Here is a 16,067-nt window from a genome sequence, read left to right as displayed (position 1 = left end):
GCGGGGGCGGTCTCGGGATCGGGGCCGCTCCCCCTGACGTCATGGCGGGCGGGGGCCGCGGCGCAGCGCTCCCCGGTGAGGCCGGGATCGGCATGGCCCGGCCGGGGGGCGCCCACGGGCCGCGACCGGCCCCGGCCCCGCTGCTGCCGCTGCTGCTGCTGCTCGGTGCGGGGCCCCTGGCCGGTGAGTGCGCGCAGCGGGCTGGCCCGGAGCTGCTCCCACGCGGGGCCGTGTCCGTGTCCGTGTCCGCGGGCTGCTGCGGCGCTGAGCCCGGGGCCCTGGTGTGGCTTCCACCCGTGCACCGTGGGCGGGGGCGCTGGCCCTGGTGCTGGTCTCCGGGTCCCGCGGGTGGGGGAGGGAGCTGGCCCTGGTGTTGGCCACCCCCTCGTGTCCCGTGGGCGGGGGCGCTGGCCCTGGTGCTGATCCCAGGGTCCTGTGTTGCGGGGGGTGGCCCGGGCTCAGCTCCCACCCGTGCCTCGTAGGTGGGAGTATCAGTCCTGGTAGCCATACCTAGGGCCCCGTGGGGGGTAGAGGCGGCTCGGGTTCAAGTCGCACCGGTGTCCCGTGGGTGGGGGTTGCTGGCTGTGGTGCTGTTGCTCCCACCCGTGTCTCACGGGTTGGGGTTGCGGGCCCTAACGCAGATCCCACGGGTGGTGGGGATCCTAGCTCTGGTGCTGCTCCCGCCCCATGTCCTGTGGGTTGGGGGCACTGGTCCCAAGGGTCATCCCTCGCGCTTCTCGGGGGCAGACGAGGTCCTGCTGCTGCTCCCACCCGTGTCCCGTGCGCGGCGGGCGCTGGCCCCGGTGCTGATCCCATTGGTGGGGGGTCCTAGCCCTGGTGCTGCTCCTCCCGTGCCCGTGGTGGGGGGCACTGATCCTGGGGGCGATCCCCAGGGCTCCGTTGTGGGGAGGGGGGTCCAAGCCCTAGTGCTGTCCCCGCCGTGCCCGCGGGGGGCAGCGGGCGGCCCCCGCCGTGGGCGCTGTCCGCGGTGCTGGCCGGGCCGGGCTGGCCGGCGGAGCTGTCCGCGGTGCTGGCTGCCCGCGCCCCCTGCCCTGCCCCTGCCCCACTCCCTGCCCCGGCTCCTACCCCTGCCCCGGCCCGGCCCCGGCTCCTCCCCTGCCCGGGCAGCTGCGGCGGCCACGACCGGGCAGGCAGGTGGGCCATTCCCACCACCCTCCACCCCACTGCTCGCCCCAGCCCCGTGTCCTTCTCCTGCACCCAGCCCTGACTCCAGCCCCTGACCACTCCCCACGGGGCTCTCCGCCCCACACCCAGCCCCAGCCCCCCACCCCCAGGCCTCCTGGACCACATCCCTGCCCAGCTCAGCAGGTCCAGCAGCTCCCTTTGTGTCTGGGCCACCTCCATCCCAGAGCTCAATTAGGACCATGACATGGCGGTGGGGTCTCCAGGGACCCCGTGGTGCTGCCCACCTCCTGGTCCCACTGGGTGCTCCCCTCCCCCACCATTCCCGTGTCAGGCTTTCACCCTTCTCCAGCTGTTCCAGGGGCTGGCTGGTCCTTGCTGGCTGGGTGGTGAGTTTTCCTCTCCCCCTGGCCTGTTCCCCCAGGGAAGCGTGCTAAGGGTAGGCAAGTAGATACTGTCACCACCATCCCGGGGCATTTAATTAATGCAGAATTGATGGCTTTTGGCGAGAACAGTGAGCTCATTTCCAGGGAGGGAGGCTTGGATGGGGGGAGGGAGATGATGCGTGCTCCCTTGCACTGAAGCAAGTATTTTATGTCTGAGGCTGACAGCTCTGTCGTTGATTTACAATGAGAATGGTGGGGGCTGCTGCCTTTGTTACAAGCAAAGAAACAGACACATGTCAGGCTACAGATGGCTGTGCCTACACACGCACACGCACAGACACGTGTGAACATGTGTGCATGCACATGCACAGTGGCATGCACATGAGCTGTGCATGATGGGCTCTTTGTGGAGACCTCGCTCTGTGCACCTGGCCCCTGGGGGGAAGGGGTCTGCTGAGCAGGATCCTAGCTGGCAGCCCCCTCCAGCCCTGTGTGCTCCCTGCCACAGCCCATGGGCAGTGCCTTCTGGGCCTCCCTTTGCTGTAGCCTGCAGGCTTTCAGGGAAAGGCTATAATTAATGCATCTCCTGCTTGTGGGCTCTGGGGACCCAAAGCACGCATCTCTGTGCTGCTCTCCTGTGAGCTGGCATAGGGAAGCATGGCAAGAACAGGCTTAGTGCATCCAAGGAGGCATTTGCTGCTGCTGGCATGCACCGCAGGGACAGGTGGTGCTCAGCTCAGGCCCATCACCCACCCCCTGCCTTCCTCTGAGTGGCTGCAAAGAGCCAGAAGCGGGAGCTGAGACAGAACACTAGCTGCCTGGGGTCTCCAGTCTCCATGACGGGCCTGGGGGAAACCCTATGTGCCAGACCCCTCCGGGCACCCCTTGCAGCTGCCAAGGCTGGGGGTGAGTGCATCCCCAGGGCCATCTAGGGGAGAGGTGGATGCAGCCATGTCGTGCTTCAGGGAGTGGGCCAGGACACACAGCCCACGTCTTGTTTGCCAGGGCAGGCCCTTCTCAGCAGGCTTGGTGGAGATGGGGCTGGTGGCTGCAGCCCATGCTGTGCGCTGGCTCTGATGTGTCAGGATGCAGTGGTCCATCCACTTGACTCCGTTGATCACTTGTGATGGGCTTGTTCTTGTTCTCAGAGACACTGTGAATGGAGTCGTGACCCCGCACAGCCCCAGCTCCCACCTGCCTCCAGGGAAGGGGCTGGTGCATGCGGAGGGCTGGGCTCAGGCTGAGCTGGCAGGGGCAGGTGAGGTCATGTGTGCAGCGGGGAGGAGGTCAGGGGTGACTTCATGGGGCAGCAGAGATGGGGGCTGCTCAGCTGCAGCTCAGAGGTCTCTGTTTCAAAGCAGAAGAGAGTCCCTATTTATCTGTAAATAGCCCCTAGGATGGCCCCATGGAGCATGGGACATTTTAGTGCTGGTCCCCTGATCCCAGGGATGCACTCCCTGTTGTGGGGGGATCAGCAGCAACCTGCCCAGGGAAGCAGAGTAGGGAAGATCTCCACAGACTCAGGGAAGAGCAGGGCGGGCAGGACCCTCCAGATAGTCGAGTGCCTGCTCTGAGCAGGATCGTCTCTATCCAAACCATCCCAGACACCTCCTGGTCTGGCCAGTTCCTGACGCTATGCAATCAACCTTGCTGCCTGGCACCCAGGCCCATTGCCCAAAAACATGAGAGCCCCCAAGCCTGCCCCAGGGAGTGCCGGGGACAAAGGCTGGAGGGTCCTGCTGCTGCCAAGAGGGTTGCATGACTTGAGTGAGCCCAGGCCCAGGCCGTGCCCTCACTGCAGAGGAAGGCAAAATTCCCCAGTCTGGACCAGTCCAAGCAGGGGAGAAATCCCTTCCTGCCCCAGTACAGTGTTGGTCTAAGCCTAAGCACAGGGGCAAGACCCTCCAGCCAGGACCCTGTGGGGTTGGTCCCACAGGAGCTTTGGCACAGCCCTGGGCTAGGCTACAGCCAGCACCCAGCTGTTGAGGAAGAAAACCCGCCTGACATGTGTAGCAACAGGAGGCAGGGAAATCCCTTCCCACCCCTTATGCACACCTGCAAAATCCCAGAGCCTGGGGCAGCCATGCACCAGGCAGCCTGGGCACAGCAAGCAGAGCCACCCCTCAGCCCTCTCCCCACACAGCCAGGGCTGCCGCTGTGCTCCCTCCCATGCACTTCTCTGGGCTCCTTATAACCTTCCCCACCCAAGCCACTGTGAGCACTGTTTCCTTCGCCCACTGCTGAGCACAGTGCTCCCCGACCGCCCTGCTCCGGCTGTAGAGCAACCTTCGTCGCCTCTGTGCTGATGCACATGTGTGAAGGGAGAGGGAGCTTCTACTCATGCACGTGTGTGTGGGAGGGGCAGCTTCTAGCAGGCCCCGCTCTGGAGCCCACCCTTCCCCGGCCTGTTCCTTTGCCCCCTGCTCTGACAGGGAAGAAGTTTTTCCTCATATCCAATTTAAACTGGCTTTGTAACTTCTAGCCATTGGTCTACCTCCTTGTCTTTGCAGCAGGAGAAAAAGGCTGCTTTCCATCTCCTGCATGGCAGCCCTTCAGGTGTTTGCAGACTGCTGCCAGGTCCCCTCTTAAGCACCTTTTCCACAAGCTGAACATGTCCAGCTCCTTCAGCCTCTCCTATGACTTGACTTCCAAGCCCTTGAGCATCTTTGTTGCTGCCTCTGGACCCTCTCTGGCTTCTCCACCTCCTTTTCAAAATGCAGAGCCCAGACCTGCATGCAGTATCCAGATGAGGCCAAACTAGCAGCAGATCCCAGGCCCACACCCCTGCGCAGTGCTGGGGCAAGGGCAGCCAGTCCGGGTCTGAGCACCACCAGAGCAGACTGCAGCTGGGAAGGGAGGAGACACTGCATTCCCACCCCCAGGCCCCAGCATTGGGCCAGCATCCCCTGCCCGCGGGACTCAGGAGCCCCAGGGTTCAGCTGTCCCTACAAGACCCCTGTTCGGGGACAGGGTGGGTCACCCAGCCCCTCACTCTGCAGCAGTCCCAAGCGCCCGTGCCCCATGCAGGGGTGGTCAGTCCCCCGCCCTCTCCCTCCCTCTGGCTCACACCCTTTCGGCCCCCCGCAGACGGGCTCTTCGTGACCGACTACTTCACCCGCACGCCGCGCAAGCTCAGCCCCTTCCGCTCCTTCGCCAGCATCGAGCTCTTCCACTTTCACATCCCCGAGGACACCGTCATTGCCGTCTGGAACCTCATCACCTTCAAGGAGCAGGGCGGCACCTTCGGGGACCAGTGCCCGGACCGCAGCATCACCGTGTGAGTGTCAGGGCTGGGCCGGGACTGGGCAGGGCCGGGCCCTGTATCTCCGGCTCCTGCCTCCTCTGCAGGGCTGGAGCACCGGGCTGTCTGGCTTGGCCCTGCCGTGTCTGTCCTGAGCACTGCTCTCATGGGGTCGGTGGGCCCTGCACGTAACGAGTCCCTGCCGCATGCCCTGCCTGGGTTTGCTCTTGGAGCTGGTGGCCCTCAGCCCTGCAGTGCTTGGCCTGTCTCCCTGATCAGGGACCCATGCAGCAGGCAGCTGCTTGCCCTATGCTGCTGCTGGAGAGGTGCAGTGACTTGACCAGGGCTACAGAGGGAGTCAGTGGCAGAGCCAGTGCTTGGCTTCCCAGTGCAGCTGCCAGGGAACTGGCCCTGTCCTCCTGCCCTGCTCCTTCCCATGTCACCTCTCACGGCTCTCTGCCTGCAGGTACTTCCGCTCAGGGGCTCCTCCTGTCATCAACCCCCTCCACACCCACTTCCCCCGGGACACAGCCGTGCCCGGCTCCTTCGCCCTGACCCTCACCTGGACGCTACCCAACCGGACGACCGGCGTCTTCAATGTCACCAGCCCGCTGCCTGGCGACTGGTTCCTGGCTGCCCACCTGCCCAAGGATGATGGCAAGATCTCCGTCAAGGTAGGCGGGTGCCGGGGAAGTTCCAGGGTCCAGACCCCGTGGGCAGGCCGAGCCAAAGCCCTGCATGGCTGCCCATGACAGAGTGGGGGCACAGCTTGGGTTTGGCTGCCCTGCCCCACGCTGACCCCCAGCCCGGTGGCTCGCAGGGCCTGTACGAGGAGTGCCAGTACCTGTTCCAGCCTCAGCTCATCGTGCAGCGCCTGGTGGGCATCGCCGTGCTCTACCCCGGCTATGTCACCAGCCAAAGCATCGCGCCCCACAACCGCTCCAGCCTCTACAAGTGTGTGGGGGTGCCAGCATGGGGCTTTCTGCTGAGGGTGGAATGTGCCATGTCCCGGGGGGACCTTCCCCGTTGTTCTGCATTCAGGGTCCTCTACTCAGCGCCTGGGCCAGGGCTCTGCCTTCTCTGTATCCAGCCCTGTGCAGTGGGGCAGGGCTGGGCATGGACTCCGGTCTGTTGACATGGCACCCTGGAGCCGCCCATCCAGCAGCAGCCCCAGCTACCTGTACCCATCCCCCTCCCCATCCAGACCCACTGCCCTTTCCCTGGGACCCCCATTCCCTGACCTCAGAGCAGCCCCAAGTCGGGTCCTGCTGACCCTAGACTGGAGCTCGCTGCCCCAGTGCCAGTACCAGGGAGGGGGGTCCTGGGTAGCTGAGGGGGGTGGGAGCTGCCTTGGGAATGAGGCCGAGGCTTGACGCTGGCCGTGCCTGCAGGGTCTTCGTGCCCAGCTACACTTCGCGGGTGCTGGTGCAGGTGCTGCAGTGCCATACTTCAGACCGTGGTGCCCAGGGCTGCCCACTCTGGCTGCGGGTGAGGCCCAAGGCACCCCCACTGCACAACTCCACAGCGCGGGACTGCCGGGAGCGGGCACCCTGCCAGCTGGCACTGGACCTGCCCTTCTGGCAGCAGTGGTACTACGTGCTGGTGGAGAAGCACCCGGGCACGCCGGGCACCATCTCCTTCCAGGTCACTGTGCAGGTCACAGGTGAGGAGCTGGGCAGGGGCACAGTGGGGCAGGGACCCCACAGGCCGGGCGGTCTGGAGATAGGAATCAGGATGGAGCCAGGCCCCAGGAAATTAGGAGCTGGAAGCTGTGGGCTGGCTAGAGGCCCTGCTGGTGCAGCTGCCTGTCAGCCCAGCTTTGAAGTCTGCAGCCCTGCATGTGTCAGGGCAGCTGGGAGTGATTTCTCCTGCCTCCCGGCAGCTTAGGAGCTTGGACTCCTGGGTTCCTTCCCAGGTCCACTGCAGGTGGTTGCTCCGTGCCTCAGTTTCCTTTCTGGGAGAGGGGCAGGCCATGGATGACCCCCAGGGCTGCATTCAGGCAGGTGGCTCAGTGTCCATGGGGCTGGGGGTGCCAGGGGAACAGGGTCCTCAGCTTCACAGTCCCACCCCTATTTCATTCCCCTCCCCGCTGCTCACCTCCGTTATAGTCAGTCCTGGCACGTGTTCCGGGGTAGGCATGTGGGCAGGTTTGTCATGGGGGGCTGTGGTGAGCAGTGGCCAGAGCTCCCCGCAGGTGGGATGGCCAGGGGGCATGGGGCTGTCTGTCCTGGGGGGGCTGGGCAGGGGAGGCCTTTGCTGATGATGCTGCTCCCTCCCTGGCAGACTGTTCCCGGCCCAGCCTGGCTCGAGTGCCCTTCCTGCCACCTGGTGCTGCCATGAACATGCCACAGTCCTTCGGCTCTGCGTCCAGCTTGGCGCCGGGTGATGGCCTGCCCCCTGCACCTGCCAATGGCACCCAGCGCCCCAGCCCTGGCCCCGGCCCCGGCCCCAGTGCTGAGCGGTGCTGGCCCATCCGACCTACGCTGCGCAATGAACTGGACACCTTCTCAGTGCACTTCTACATCTTCTTTGGGCCCAATGTATCAGTGCCACCTGAGCGCCCTGCTGTCTTTGTCATCAACCTCCTGCCAGTGCTTGACAGCGGTGGTGTCCTCAACCTCGAGCTCAAGCTCAATGTGGTGTGTGGGTGCAGGACACCTGGTGCAGCTGGGGTGGGATAGCTGGGGGCTGCAGGTTGGGAGTGAGGGGTACCGGCATGGCTGGGGTGGCGCAGCAGAAGGTTGTGGGTTGGAAATAAGGAGCACCAGCATGGCAGGGGCACTGGGGTGGGGTAGCAGAGGGGCTGCAGGACAGAAGGAAGGGCACCAGTAGGGCCATGGGATACAGGGTTGTGGGGCTGTGACTGGGGGCACAGGCATTGCTGGGAGGCACTGGGTGTGGGGTAGCAAGGCAGGATCTGTGGGTTGGGGTCGGGTAGTGGGCACTGGGGCTGGATCTCCAGCTCCGTGACTTGCTCCTTGGCCCCTCTCCAGTCCTCCCTGTGGGGTGAGAACGTGACGGTCTTTGGGTGCCTGAACCACGAGGTGCCGCTGACGTTGGGGGACAACAGCTCCGTCACCTGTGAGACAGGTAGGGGTGGGCCCACGGCTCCCAGTGTGGGGTGCTGGGGCTTGGCTGGAGGGGCAGAGCTCTCTCTAGTGGTGCTGGGGGGTGCTGGGTGGGGTCATCCAGATGCTGGGGCCTGTTTGCGCTGGCTGGAGCAGGGTGGGGGGTTGTCCAGGGTCCCGTCCCGCTCAGCACAGCCCCCACTTTCCCTCCCTGTCCCCACAGAGTCCCTGGCTGGGTTCCTGCTGTCCGTCAATGCCACAGCCAACCTGAGCCGCCTGCGCATCCCCTACCCCCAGACCGGGAGCTGGTACCTCAGCCTGCGCTCACTTTGCACCACCGACCGTGGGTAAGTGCCCACCATGGCCCTCGTTTGGGGTGCTCAATGTAGGGGAGATGGGGGGATCTGTGGCTTGGCCCTTGGAGTGGTCTAGGCATCCTGTGACAGCACAGCAGGAGGGGCAAGGAGCTTGCATGGGCTGGGGCCTAGCAGGGCAGGTGATGGATGGGTGATCCCAGCATGGCCAAGGTGTGGGAGATGCAGGGACTGGGCCCAGGGAGGTGAGCCACGGGTCCACTCTGAGCCTACGGCCACATGTATGTGCAAGCCTGCATGCCCGTGTCTCTATGCTGGGGCCCATGCTGACGCCTGACCCCATAGGCTTGAGCCATGTGCCAATGCGACGGCAGAGGTATACCTGCGCACCTACCTCTCACCCTGCATCAATGACTGTGGCACCTACGGCCAGTGCAAGCTGCTGCGCACCAACAACTACCTGTACGCTGCCTGCGAGTGCAAAGCAGGTGAGACCGTGCCCCCCGCCCCATGCAGCACCAGGGACCCTGTTCATCTGGGCCCACCTGCTGCCCTGTAGCCTGGACAAGGGGTCACCCCCTGCTGGCCCTGGGGAGGGGGAATATCCTAGCCCATGCCCTGATCCCCCAGGCCCGGCCCTGCTCAGCTGATGGGATTGTTGCCTGCAGGCTGGAACGGTTGGGGATGCACAGACAATGCGGAGGCCTTCTCCTACGGCTTCCAGCTGCTCTCCACACTGCTGCTCTGCCTTAGCAACCTCATGTTCGTGCCTCCAGTGGCCATTGCCCTGCGCAGCCACTATCTCCTGGAAGCCTCCGTCTACATCTTCACCATGTTCTTCTCTACTGTGAGTCCCTGGGTGGGATGGGTCGAGGGGCAGGCTGGGGTGGTGCCCTCCCTTGGGTGGATCTAGGAGTTTGAAATGGGGGCGGGGGGTGCAGATGGCGCAGGGTGCCAGCTCATTCAACACAGCATCAAGTTTCCTCCAGTTAAAAGTAAATGAGAAGCATCGCCAATGCACCCAGGGCCTCAGGCTGGGTTGCTCTGTGCAAGATGAGAGCAAAACCAGATAGAACTTAATTGCAGTGGGTTCAAGGCAGTCTGCAGGGCTCAGAGAGCAGCCTGGCAGAACAAGGAGCAGCCTGATGGAGGCACATCCAGGCCATTAGAAAGGAGAGAGGGGCAACAGCACTGTGCCAGCTGCCTGCGGAGGGTTCGGGATTGAGAGTATGGTCAGGGGTAGAGAGGTAAGAAAGGTTTATTGACTTAACAAAAACACAACTACGCATGGTAACAAGACAAACAATGACAGACAAGAACAATCCATGTCAGCAACTTATCGGCAGTCCCCTCTGACACCTGATGTACAACGAGTTTCTCTTTCCACAAAGTTCAGCGAAGTCAGGCGTCCCTGATCAGCGCTGTCCAAGGGGTACCAGGAAGGACCCTGGTATTCAGTCCTTGGGCTCCTCAAGATCCACGGGCCCACTGATCCAGGCCAGCAGCTAAATAATCCTTTTCACAGAGCTGTATCTTCCTTCTGAATAATTTCCAGCTGTTTAGTCAATTTATAGCTTCTGAACAGTGCTGATAACGTACAGCCACTCAGATTCCTTTTACTTCAACTGTCCTTAGACTGACCAATAGCAGTACAAGCTTTGCATTCCTTTGATAAAGTTTATTTTAACTATGCCACAGGGCCTTACTACTTCAAGGCTTTGCTAAATTTACTAGGCCTTACTTTGTACAAGGCCTTACTACATCTTAAACTTTAATTAGGCTCTTAGCAACAACATACAGCTTAATATCTACACACATACAGAAAAAAACACTTGGTCTAATCTTCATTGAGCCTTCAGCAAGCACCTTTATCACACAGACATAATTTCAGCTGTCACAGCACCTGTGGCAGGTTAGCAGGAATCGGTGGCTGACAATGAGCCAGGAAGTCAGTGCTGCCTGACTGAAAATGTGGCGGCCACTGCCAGACAACTGGTTTTAAGCTTTGGGAGAAGCAGGAGTTGAAGGGGGGCAAGTGCACCAGTGTATCCATCCAACCTCCCCCCGTCCTGTACTCCATGGTGCACATGGGGCTGCAGGCAGTCCTCCCTGAGTGCTTCCAGGCAGGGGACTCTGGTGCCCCATTCCCTGTTCGGCTGGGCAGAAACACACACAGCCAACCAGCTGAGCTGTGCGTCTGGGGCTGGAGAGCATGTCTAGTGGTGAGATGGGGGACACCTGGGGGTGGGAGCTGTGGGGGGATCCCTGCAGGCATGTGGGGTGCGCTCAGCCCCCCGCTCCACCCCCAGTTCTATCACGCCTGTGACCAGCCGGGCATCGTGGTCTTCTGCATCATGGAGTACGACGTGCTGCAGTTCTGTGACTTCCTGGGCTCCCTCATGTCCGTCTGGGTCACCGTCATTGCCATGGCCCGGCTCCAGCCTGTCGTCAAGCAGGTGAGCACCAGGAGCAGGTGGGGGGCTGGTATGGAGGGGTGGTGATGCCTGGCACTGGGCACTGGGTCTGCCCCTGCCTCAGCCTGCAGTGTGCTGGGCCAGGAGATACCTCCTTGCTCCCCCAGCCCCCGCTCGCTTCATGTGGGTCTGTGCCCTGGCCCCCCGGCTGGCGGGGGGAGAGGGAAGGGGCTTGGAGGAGCAGGGAGTAGGCATGGGCTGCAGCGTGGGCATACCCTGCCCTCTGCTCTGGCACCAGGTGCTGTATCTGCTGGGCGCCATGCTGCTTTCCATGGCCCTGCAGCTGGATCGCCACGGGCTCTGGAACCTGTTGGGACCCAGCCTCTTCGCCTTAGGGATCATGGCCATCGCCTGGGTAAGCCTGTGGGTACCATGTGGGTCATCAGCCTTGGGGCAGAAACCACCTCCTCTGCATGGCCCCTGCCTCATTCCCCCATCCCTGTTTGCCTGCAGCTACCCTCCATGCTGGCCACGCTCCCAGCCCCCATGGGGCCTCTGACACCAGAGCTCCGCACCCTGCAACCCCCCTGCCCCTACAGGTCCCCAGGGCATGGGTCTGCACCCGGCAGTGTCCCCACTCCTGCCAGCCCTGCACCCCTGTGCCCAGTGCTTGCCATCCCCTCTTGCCTACAGACGGCCCGTAGCATCCGCCGACGCCACTGCTACCCGCCCACCTGGAAGCGCTGGGCCTTCTACCTGTGCCCGGGGGCGCTGATTGCGGCAGCTGCTGTGCTGCTCTACGCCTTTGTGGAGACCGAGGAGAACTACTTCTACATCCACAGCATCTGGCACATGCTCATCGCTGGCAGTGTCGGCTTCCTGCTGCCACCCCGTGCCAAGCCCGACGGGCGCCTGGCCCCTCTGCCCCGCCGCAAGGGTTGCGGATACCAGCTCTGTGTCAACGAGCAGGAGGAGCTGGGGCTGGTGGACCCCGGCGCTGCCTCCATCAACAGCATCTGTGCCAGCTGATGGTGCCTGCCTGCCCCCGTGGCACGGACCAGACTCACTGCCGCGGGCACCGGGGCACAGCACTGCCCGTGCCCTCTGCCATAGCCACGGACACTGGGCTCCCCCTCCCGGGCCCCACACTCACGTCCCACCGCCTGGGGCGAGCCCTCTGCGGAGCCGCTGGGGCAGGGGCAGGCTGGCACGGGGTGGAGGCACCAGCACCAGGACACTGGGACCTTTCCAGTGGCAGGCACCGTCCCTGGGGACCTGTCCCCATGTAATTGAAATTACAACCTGATTGAACTGGGTGCGGCGGCGTCGGCACAGCTCAGTCCCCAGGGGCAGCGGGCACAGGCAGCTGGCTGAGTCTCGGAGCCACGTGGCCGCAGGAGGGGCTACGGTGCCGGGGTGCTGTGAGGTGGGGAGCAGAGCCCTGCCAGGGAAACAGGCAGGGCTGTGGGGTCCCGCAGGCCGGTGGCCACAGACAAGGTGATGCCCCAGCGGAGAGATTGGGGCGAGGGTCATGGGGTGTTGGCTTCAGCATGGGCTGTGCCCGAGCCCAGTGCAGCCCAGCTTGGCACCCTGGGGCTCCCTGCCCCCCAGTACGGTAGAGCTGGGAGGGAACAGCTCCTTGGCCTGGTTGCAGGAGGCCGTGGGGCCGAGTGGGGGCAGCTCCACCGCATTTGGTCCTGGTCCGGGCCCAGCCCCAGCTCCAGCTCCAGCAGGGCCCAAAGCACCCTGGGCCAGGGGCTTCTCCCATCACTGACACCCAGCATGGACCCCCTCCTCACCCAGTGCTCCCAGCCCCCAGCACAATGGGGCTGGGGCCACAGGGAAACTGAGGCACAGAAGCCACAAAATCTCCTTCAGCTGCTTGGAGCTGGTCAGTGGCTGAGCTGGAGATTGAACCCAGGAGTCCTGGGCCCCCAGCGCCTCCTGGGACCTTCCACAGCCCCACCCTGGCCCAGCCAGGACCCTCTGGGCATTTCTCAGCAGTGCATGGTTGGGCCCTGGGTCTTCAGAGCAGCTTTGAGAATGGTCCCCCTCTGCTCTCCCCAACTCGGGGAGGACACCTGCAAGGCTGCAGTACCTCCTGCCTGAGACCCCTCCACCTCGGTGCTGCCCGTGGCTCCAACCCCCCAGCCTGTGCCCTGCCACTCCAGGCAACTGCATTTGTAATGGGCTGGGGAAACTGAGGCAGTGGGGAAAGCCCCAGGCAGGGCCACACAGGGGTGGGGCCACAACCCAGGAGTCCTGGCAACCAGAGCCTTCCCACAAGGCCAGGCTCCCAACACAGGCCCCAGCCTAGGTGCAGAGAAGCCTTATGCCCCCAGGTCCATGCAGCTGAGCCCAGGTGGTTGGGGGCAGCAGCCCCACATACCCTGGGAGATATGCCCGAGGGGCTCCCATCCCCACCCCAGCAGACCCCTCAGCAGCAGGCAGCTCTGGGCGCAGCGATTGTTGCTCTTCCCTTGCAGCAGAGCCTGGGGTCTGGGCCAGGATAGTGGGGTTTGGCCAGGCCAAGGGCCAGCCTCAGGCCGCACTGCACCCAGCAGGCAGGTGGTGGGAGGCCAGTGTATGGGCACTGCCTGCACACCCTGCGGGGATGCTGGGTACAGTCCCCCAGGCCCGCGGCTGCCCAGGGTAGAACGCAGCACTGATCCTGGCATCCGCTGGCAACCAGCAGCTCCGTCCCCAGGCAGGAGCAGGTCTGTGCAAGTCCCTGTGGGGCTGAGACATCATTGCCCCTATGACCAGCCTGGCACTGCCAACCTGGTGCTCCCTCCTTAGCCACGCAGCCCCATGGGTACCTGCCACCACCCCCAGCTAAGCGTGGTGTGGGGCATGGTTCACAGGGCAGCCAGTCCAGCAGACAGCACAGGGCTCCTGGCCCCTGGCTCTGTGTCCCCAGACATGTGCCCGGCCTCTGGAGCCCCCCAGTCCCCAGGCCTGGCATGGGAGGGGGACAGGCATTGCCCACTGCTCCTCAGTCCCCTCTTCCCAGCCTCTCCCCCTTGTCTGTGAGCTCAGGGGCTGCCCAGGAGTGGGGATCCCACAGCATCACCTTTGGGGCCAGCCCAGCAGCAGCAGGTGGGGTGAAGATGTGGACACGGTGGAGAGCAGAGATGTCAGCCTGCAGCCCCTGCACCCAGGAAGGCACTATTGCAGAGCCAGACCCGGGCAGGGCAGGGCATGCAGCCACCTGCCCTTGGTTGTCCCACTGGGCTAGGCCCCCCCATGCTACATCTCCCCCAAGGGCAAGCCCGGAGGCAAAGAGATTTCTGCCTGCCTAAAGGGATTAGTGGCTCCATTGGGAGCCTCCCTAATAGGATTAGAAGCCAATTAAAGCCAGATACATCCCAGCAGACATCCAGGAGGGGACTGGGGGGTGGTGGGGGAGTGGGAAGAGACTGAGGTGGGAAGAGGGCAGGCACCAGAGCAGCCCCCACATGGGCCTATTTGTTCACCTTCAGTACAGCCCCGATGAAGGATGCAACCTGCATCCCAGGGGGGCTAGTTTGGTGGACACTGGCCTGGCACAGCCCATGCCCAGCCCTTGCTCCAAGGCGGCGCTGCACAGAAATGTGGCTGGGACTGGGGGCAGCTGCTGTGGGAGCCCATCCCCATCCCTGCTGGGCTGCAGCCTCTGCGGTACTGGGGGGGCACCACCAGCATGGGGGGACAGGGTCACACGTGTGTGAGCCCACCAGCTGGCCAGGGCTGGGGCCGGGGCTGGCTGGGTGCATGAGTCTGGCAGTGCAGGGCAAGCTACATCATGTGTGGTTGTTCACATGCGTGTGCTGTGCCAGGGTGTGTGCACATTCATACTGGAGCATGGCGGCATGGCCAGCAGCACCACATGGCACACATGTGCCCTGGTCCATTCTGGCTTGCTGCACCCATGTCCTTGCACCTCTGGCCACTGCGGGTTGGTTGCTCGTTTCCTTGGTGACCCTGTGGGCTGCACTCTGGGGCTCTGAGCAGTGGCGTGGCCCAGGCACAGCTGGGGCCTGGTGTCTCAGGACAGCGACTGGGCCTTGCTTTGCTCTTAGCAGCTGCTTTATGGAGCCTGGGGTGCCCCCATGGCTAGCGGCTGTGTCAACGGGGCTGGGGTCAGCTGCACTCCAGCAACATCAGGGGCTGCATGACCTCTCTGAGCACAGGGATGGGAACAGCCCACCCCAGGTCCTCACCCCCCTCCCCATCCATCAGCGGTGCATGCAGGGGCTGCACAGGTGCACTTGCTCCACCCAATGCTTAAAACCAGCTGCCTGGCAGTGCCCGGTGGTGCTCGGAGCCTTCCAAATCCAGCAGCACTGAGGGGGTCACTTGACCTCCTGGCTCATTGCCATCCACCTGACCCCTTCTAAGATCTTCATTGACTCTGTCTCCTTTCTAATGCCCTGGATGTGCCACCCCTCAGGCTGCCCCTTGCTCTGCCAGGTTGCTGTCTGTCGGCTGCTCCTGGTCCTGAAGCTCCTGTTCCACAGCCCGGCAGGGTGTTTGGAGCTCCTTCCGTTCAGTTTGTCTTGGCTTCCACCTTGAAGGGAATGACCCAGCCCGAGGCCCTGGGCCTATTGGTAAAGCTTCTCATTTATTTTTAATGATGCTGTGTTGGACGACCTGTGGCCCATGCTGTCTGCCCCCCGCCTCAAACTCTGACACCCACTCATGCCACCAGTTACCAACAGTGCTGTTACACTGACAGCGACAGCAGGCAGGGAGCTGGCTCCTGGCCTGGCACAACAGGCTCCAGGACCTGCTCCAGAGAGGCCCCCGGGGGCACCTGGGTCCAAGGTGGGGGCGAGGTCACTTGTGCATTCCCTGTAGGTTGTGGCGCTGAGGCAGGCTGGGCTCCTAGCACAGGGTGCCTTCCAGGGGGGTGGTTTCCCCTTCCCTAGCCCCCTTCCCCAGGCAGGCACGGCCTGGCCCATGGCAGACCAGAATGAGCTGCGGCACGGCCTCGGCCCCGCCAGGAAGCAAAGCTGTCTTGTGGCTGGACCACAAGGGAAGGCAGTTGCTTGCAGCTTGGAGGTTGTGCCTGGGTGCAGAGCTGAAGGCGAGTGACTCCGAGCTACCAGCTCTCACGTGCTGGGTTTCTCCATGACCAAAGACAGTGGCCGTGGTGTCCTGTGCATGGGCAGGTGGCTGCTGCCAGGGTCCAGGCAGGGTCCACCATGGCCACGTGAGCAGGACAAGTGGCTGCAGGGCTCGGAGCTGCTGCATCTGTGTATGGCCCCATGCCATCTCTGTGGGCTCTCACCATCTTCCTCCTGGCCCTGGAAAGCCGGCTGCCTGGAGAGAGGGCTTTCTGTGGCAGGATAGGAGGAGCAGGGGGACAATTAATCAAGGGGGATGTGGCTGGCACTGCCAGGGCTGGGGGAGCTCCTTTCCTACACGGGCCTTGAGACCCACACGGCTGCGTCCTCAGAGCCTCCCCATGGCATCTCTGCGGCTCGCCCTGGCACCTGCGCAGCACACGGCCACTGCAC

At 63.4% G+C, this 16,067-nt stretch overlaps 1 protein-coding gene across 1 annotated transcript; it reads left to right on the top strand.

Annotated features, from left to right (window-relative positions):
* Positions 1-66: 66 nt before the first annotated feature.
* Positions 67-11,882, top strand: TMEM8B (transmembrane protein 8B). Its single transcript, XM_059725400.1, has 13 exons — positions 67-183; positions 4,617-4,806; positions 5,237-5,444; positions 5,591-5,724; positions 6,162-6,433; positions 7,054-7,409; positions 7,764-7,860; positions 8,062-8,185; positions 8,498-8,640; positions 8,821-8,999; positions 10,462-10,608; positions 10,865-10,981; positions 11,260-11,882. The coding sequence occupies exons 1-13, from the start codon at positions 93-95 to the stop codon at positions 11,593-11,595; spliced, it is 2,394 nt and encodes a 797-aa protein (XP_059581383.1). The 5' UTR covers positions 67-92; the 3' UTR covers positions 11,596-11,882.
* Positions 11,883-16,067: the final 4,185 nt, after the last annotated feature.

Source organism: Alligator mississippiensis, chromosome 3, assembly GCF_030867095.1.
Source record: "Alligator mississippiensis isolate rAllMis1 chromosome 3, rAllMis1, whole genome shotgun sequence".
Classification (NCBI taxonomy): domain Eukaryota; kingdom Metazoa; phylum Chordata; order Crocodylia; family Alligatoridae; genus Alligator; species Alligator mississippiensis.
This window is presented reverse-complemented; position numbering and strand designations above follow the sequence as displayed.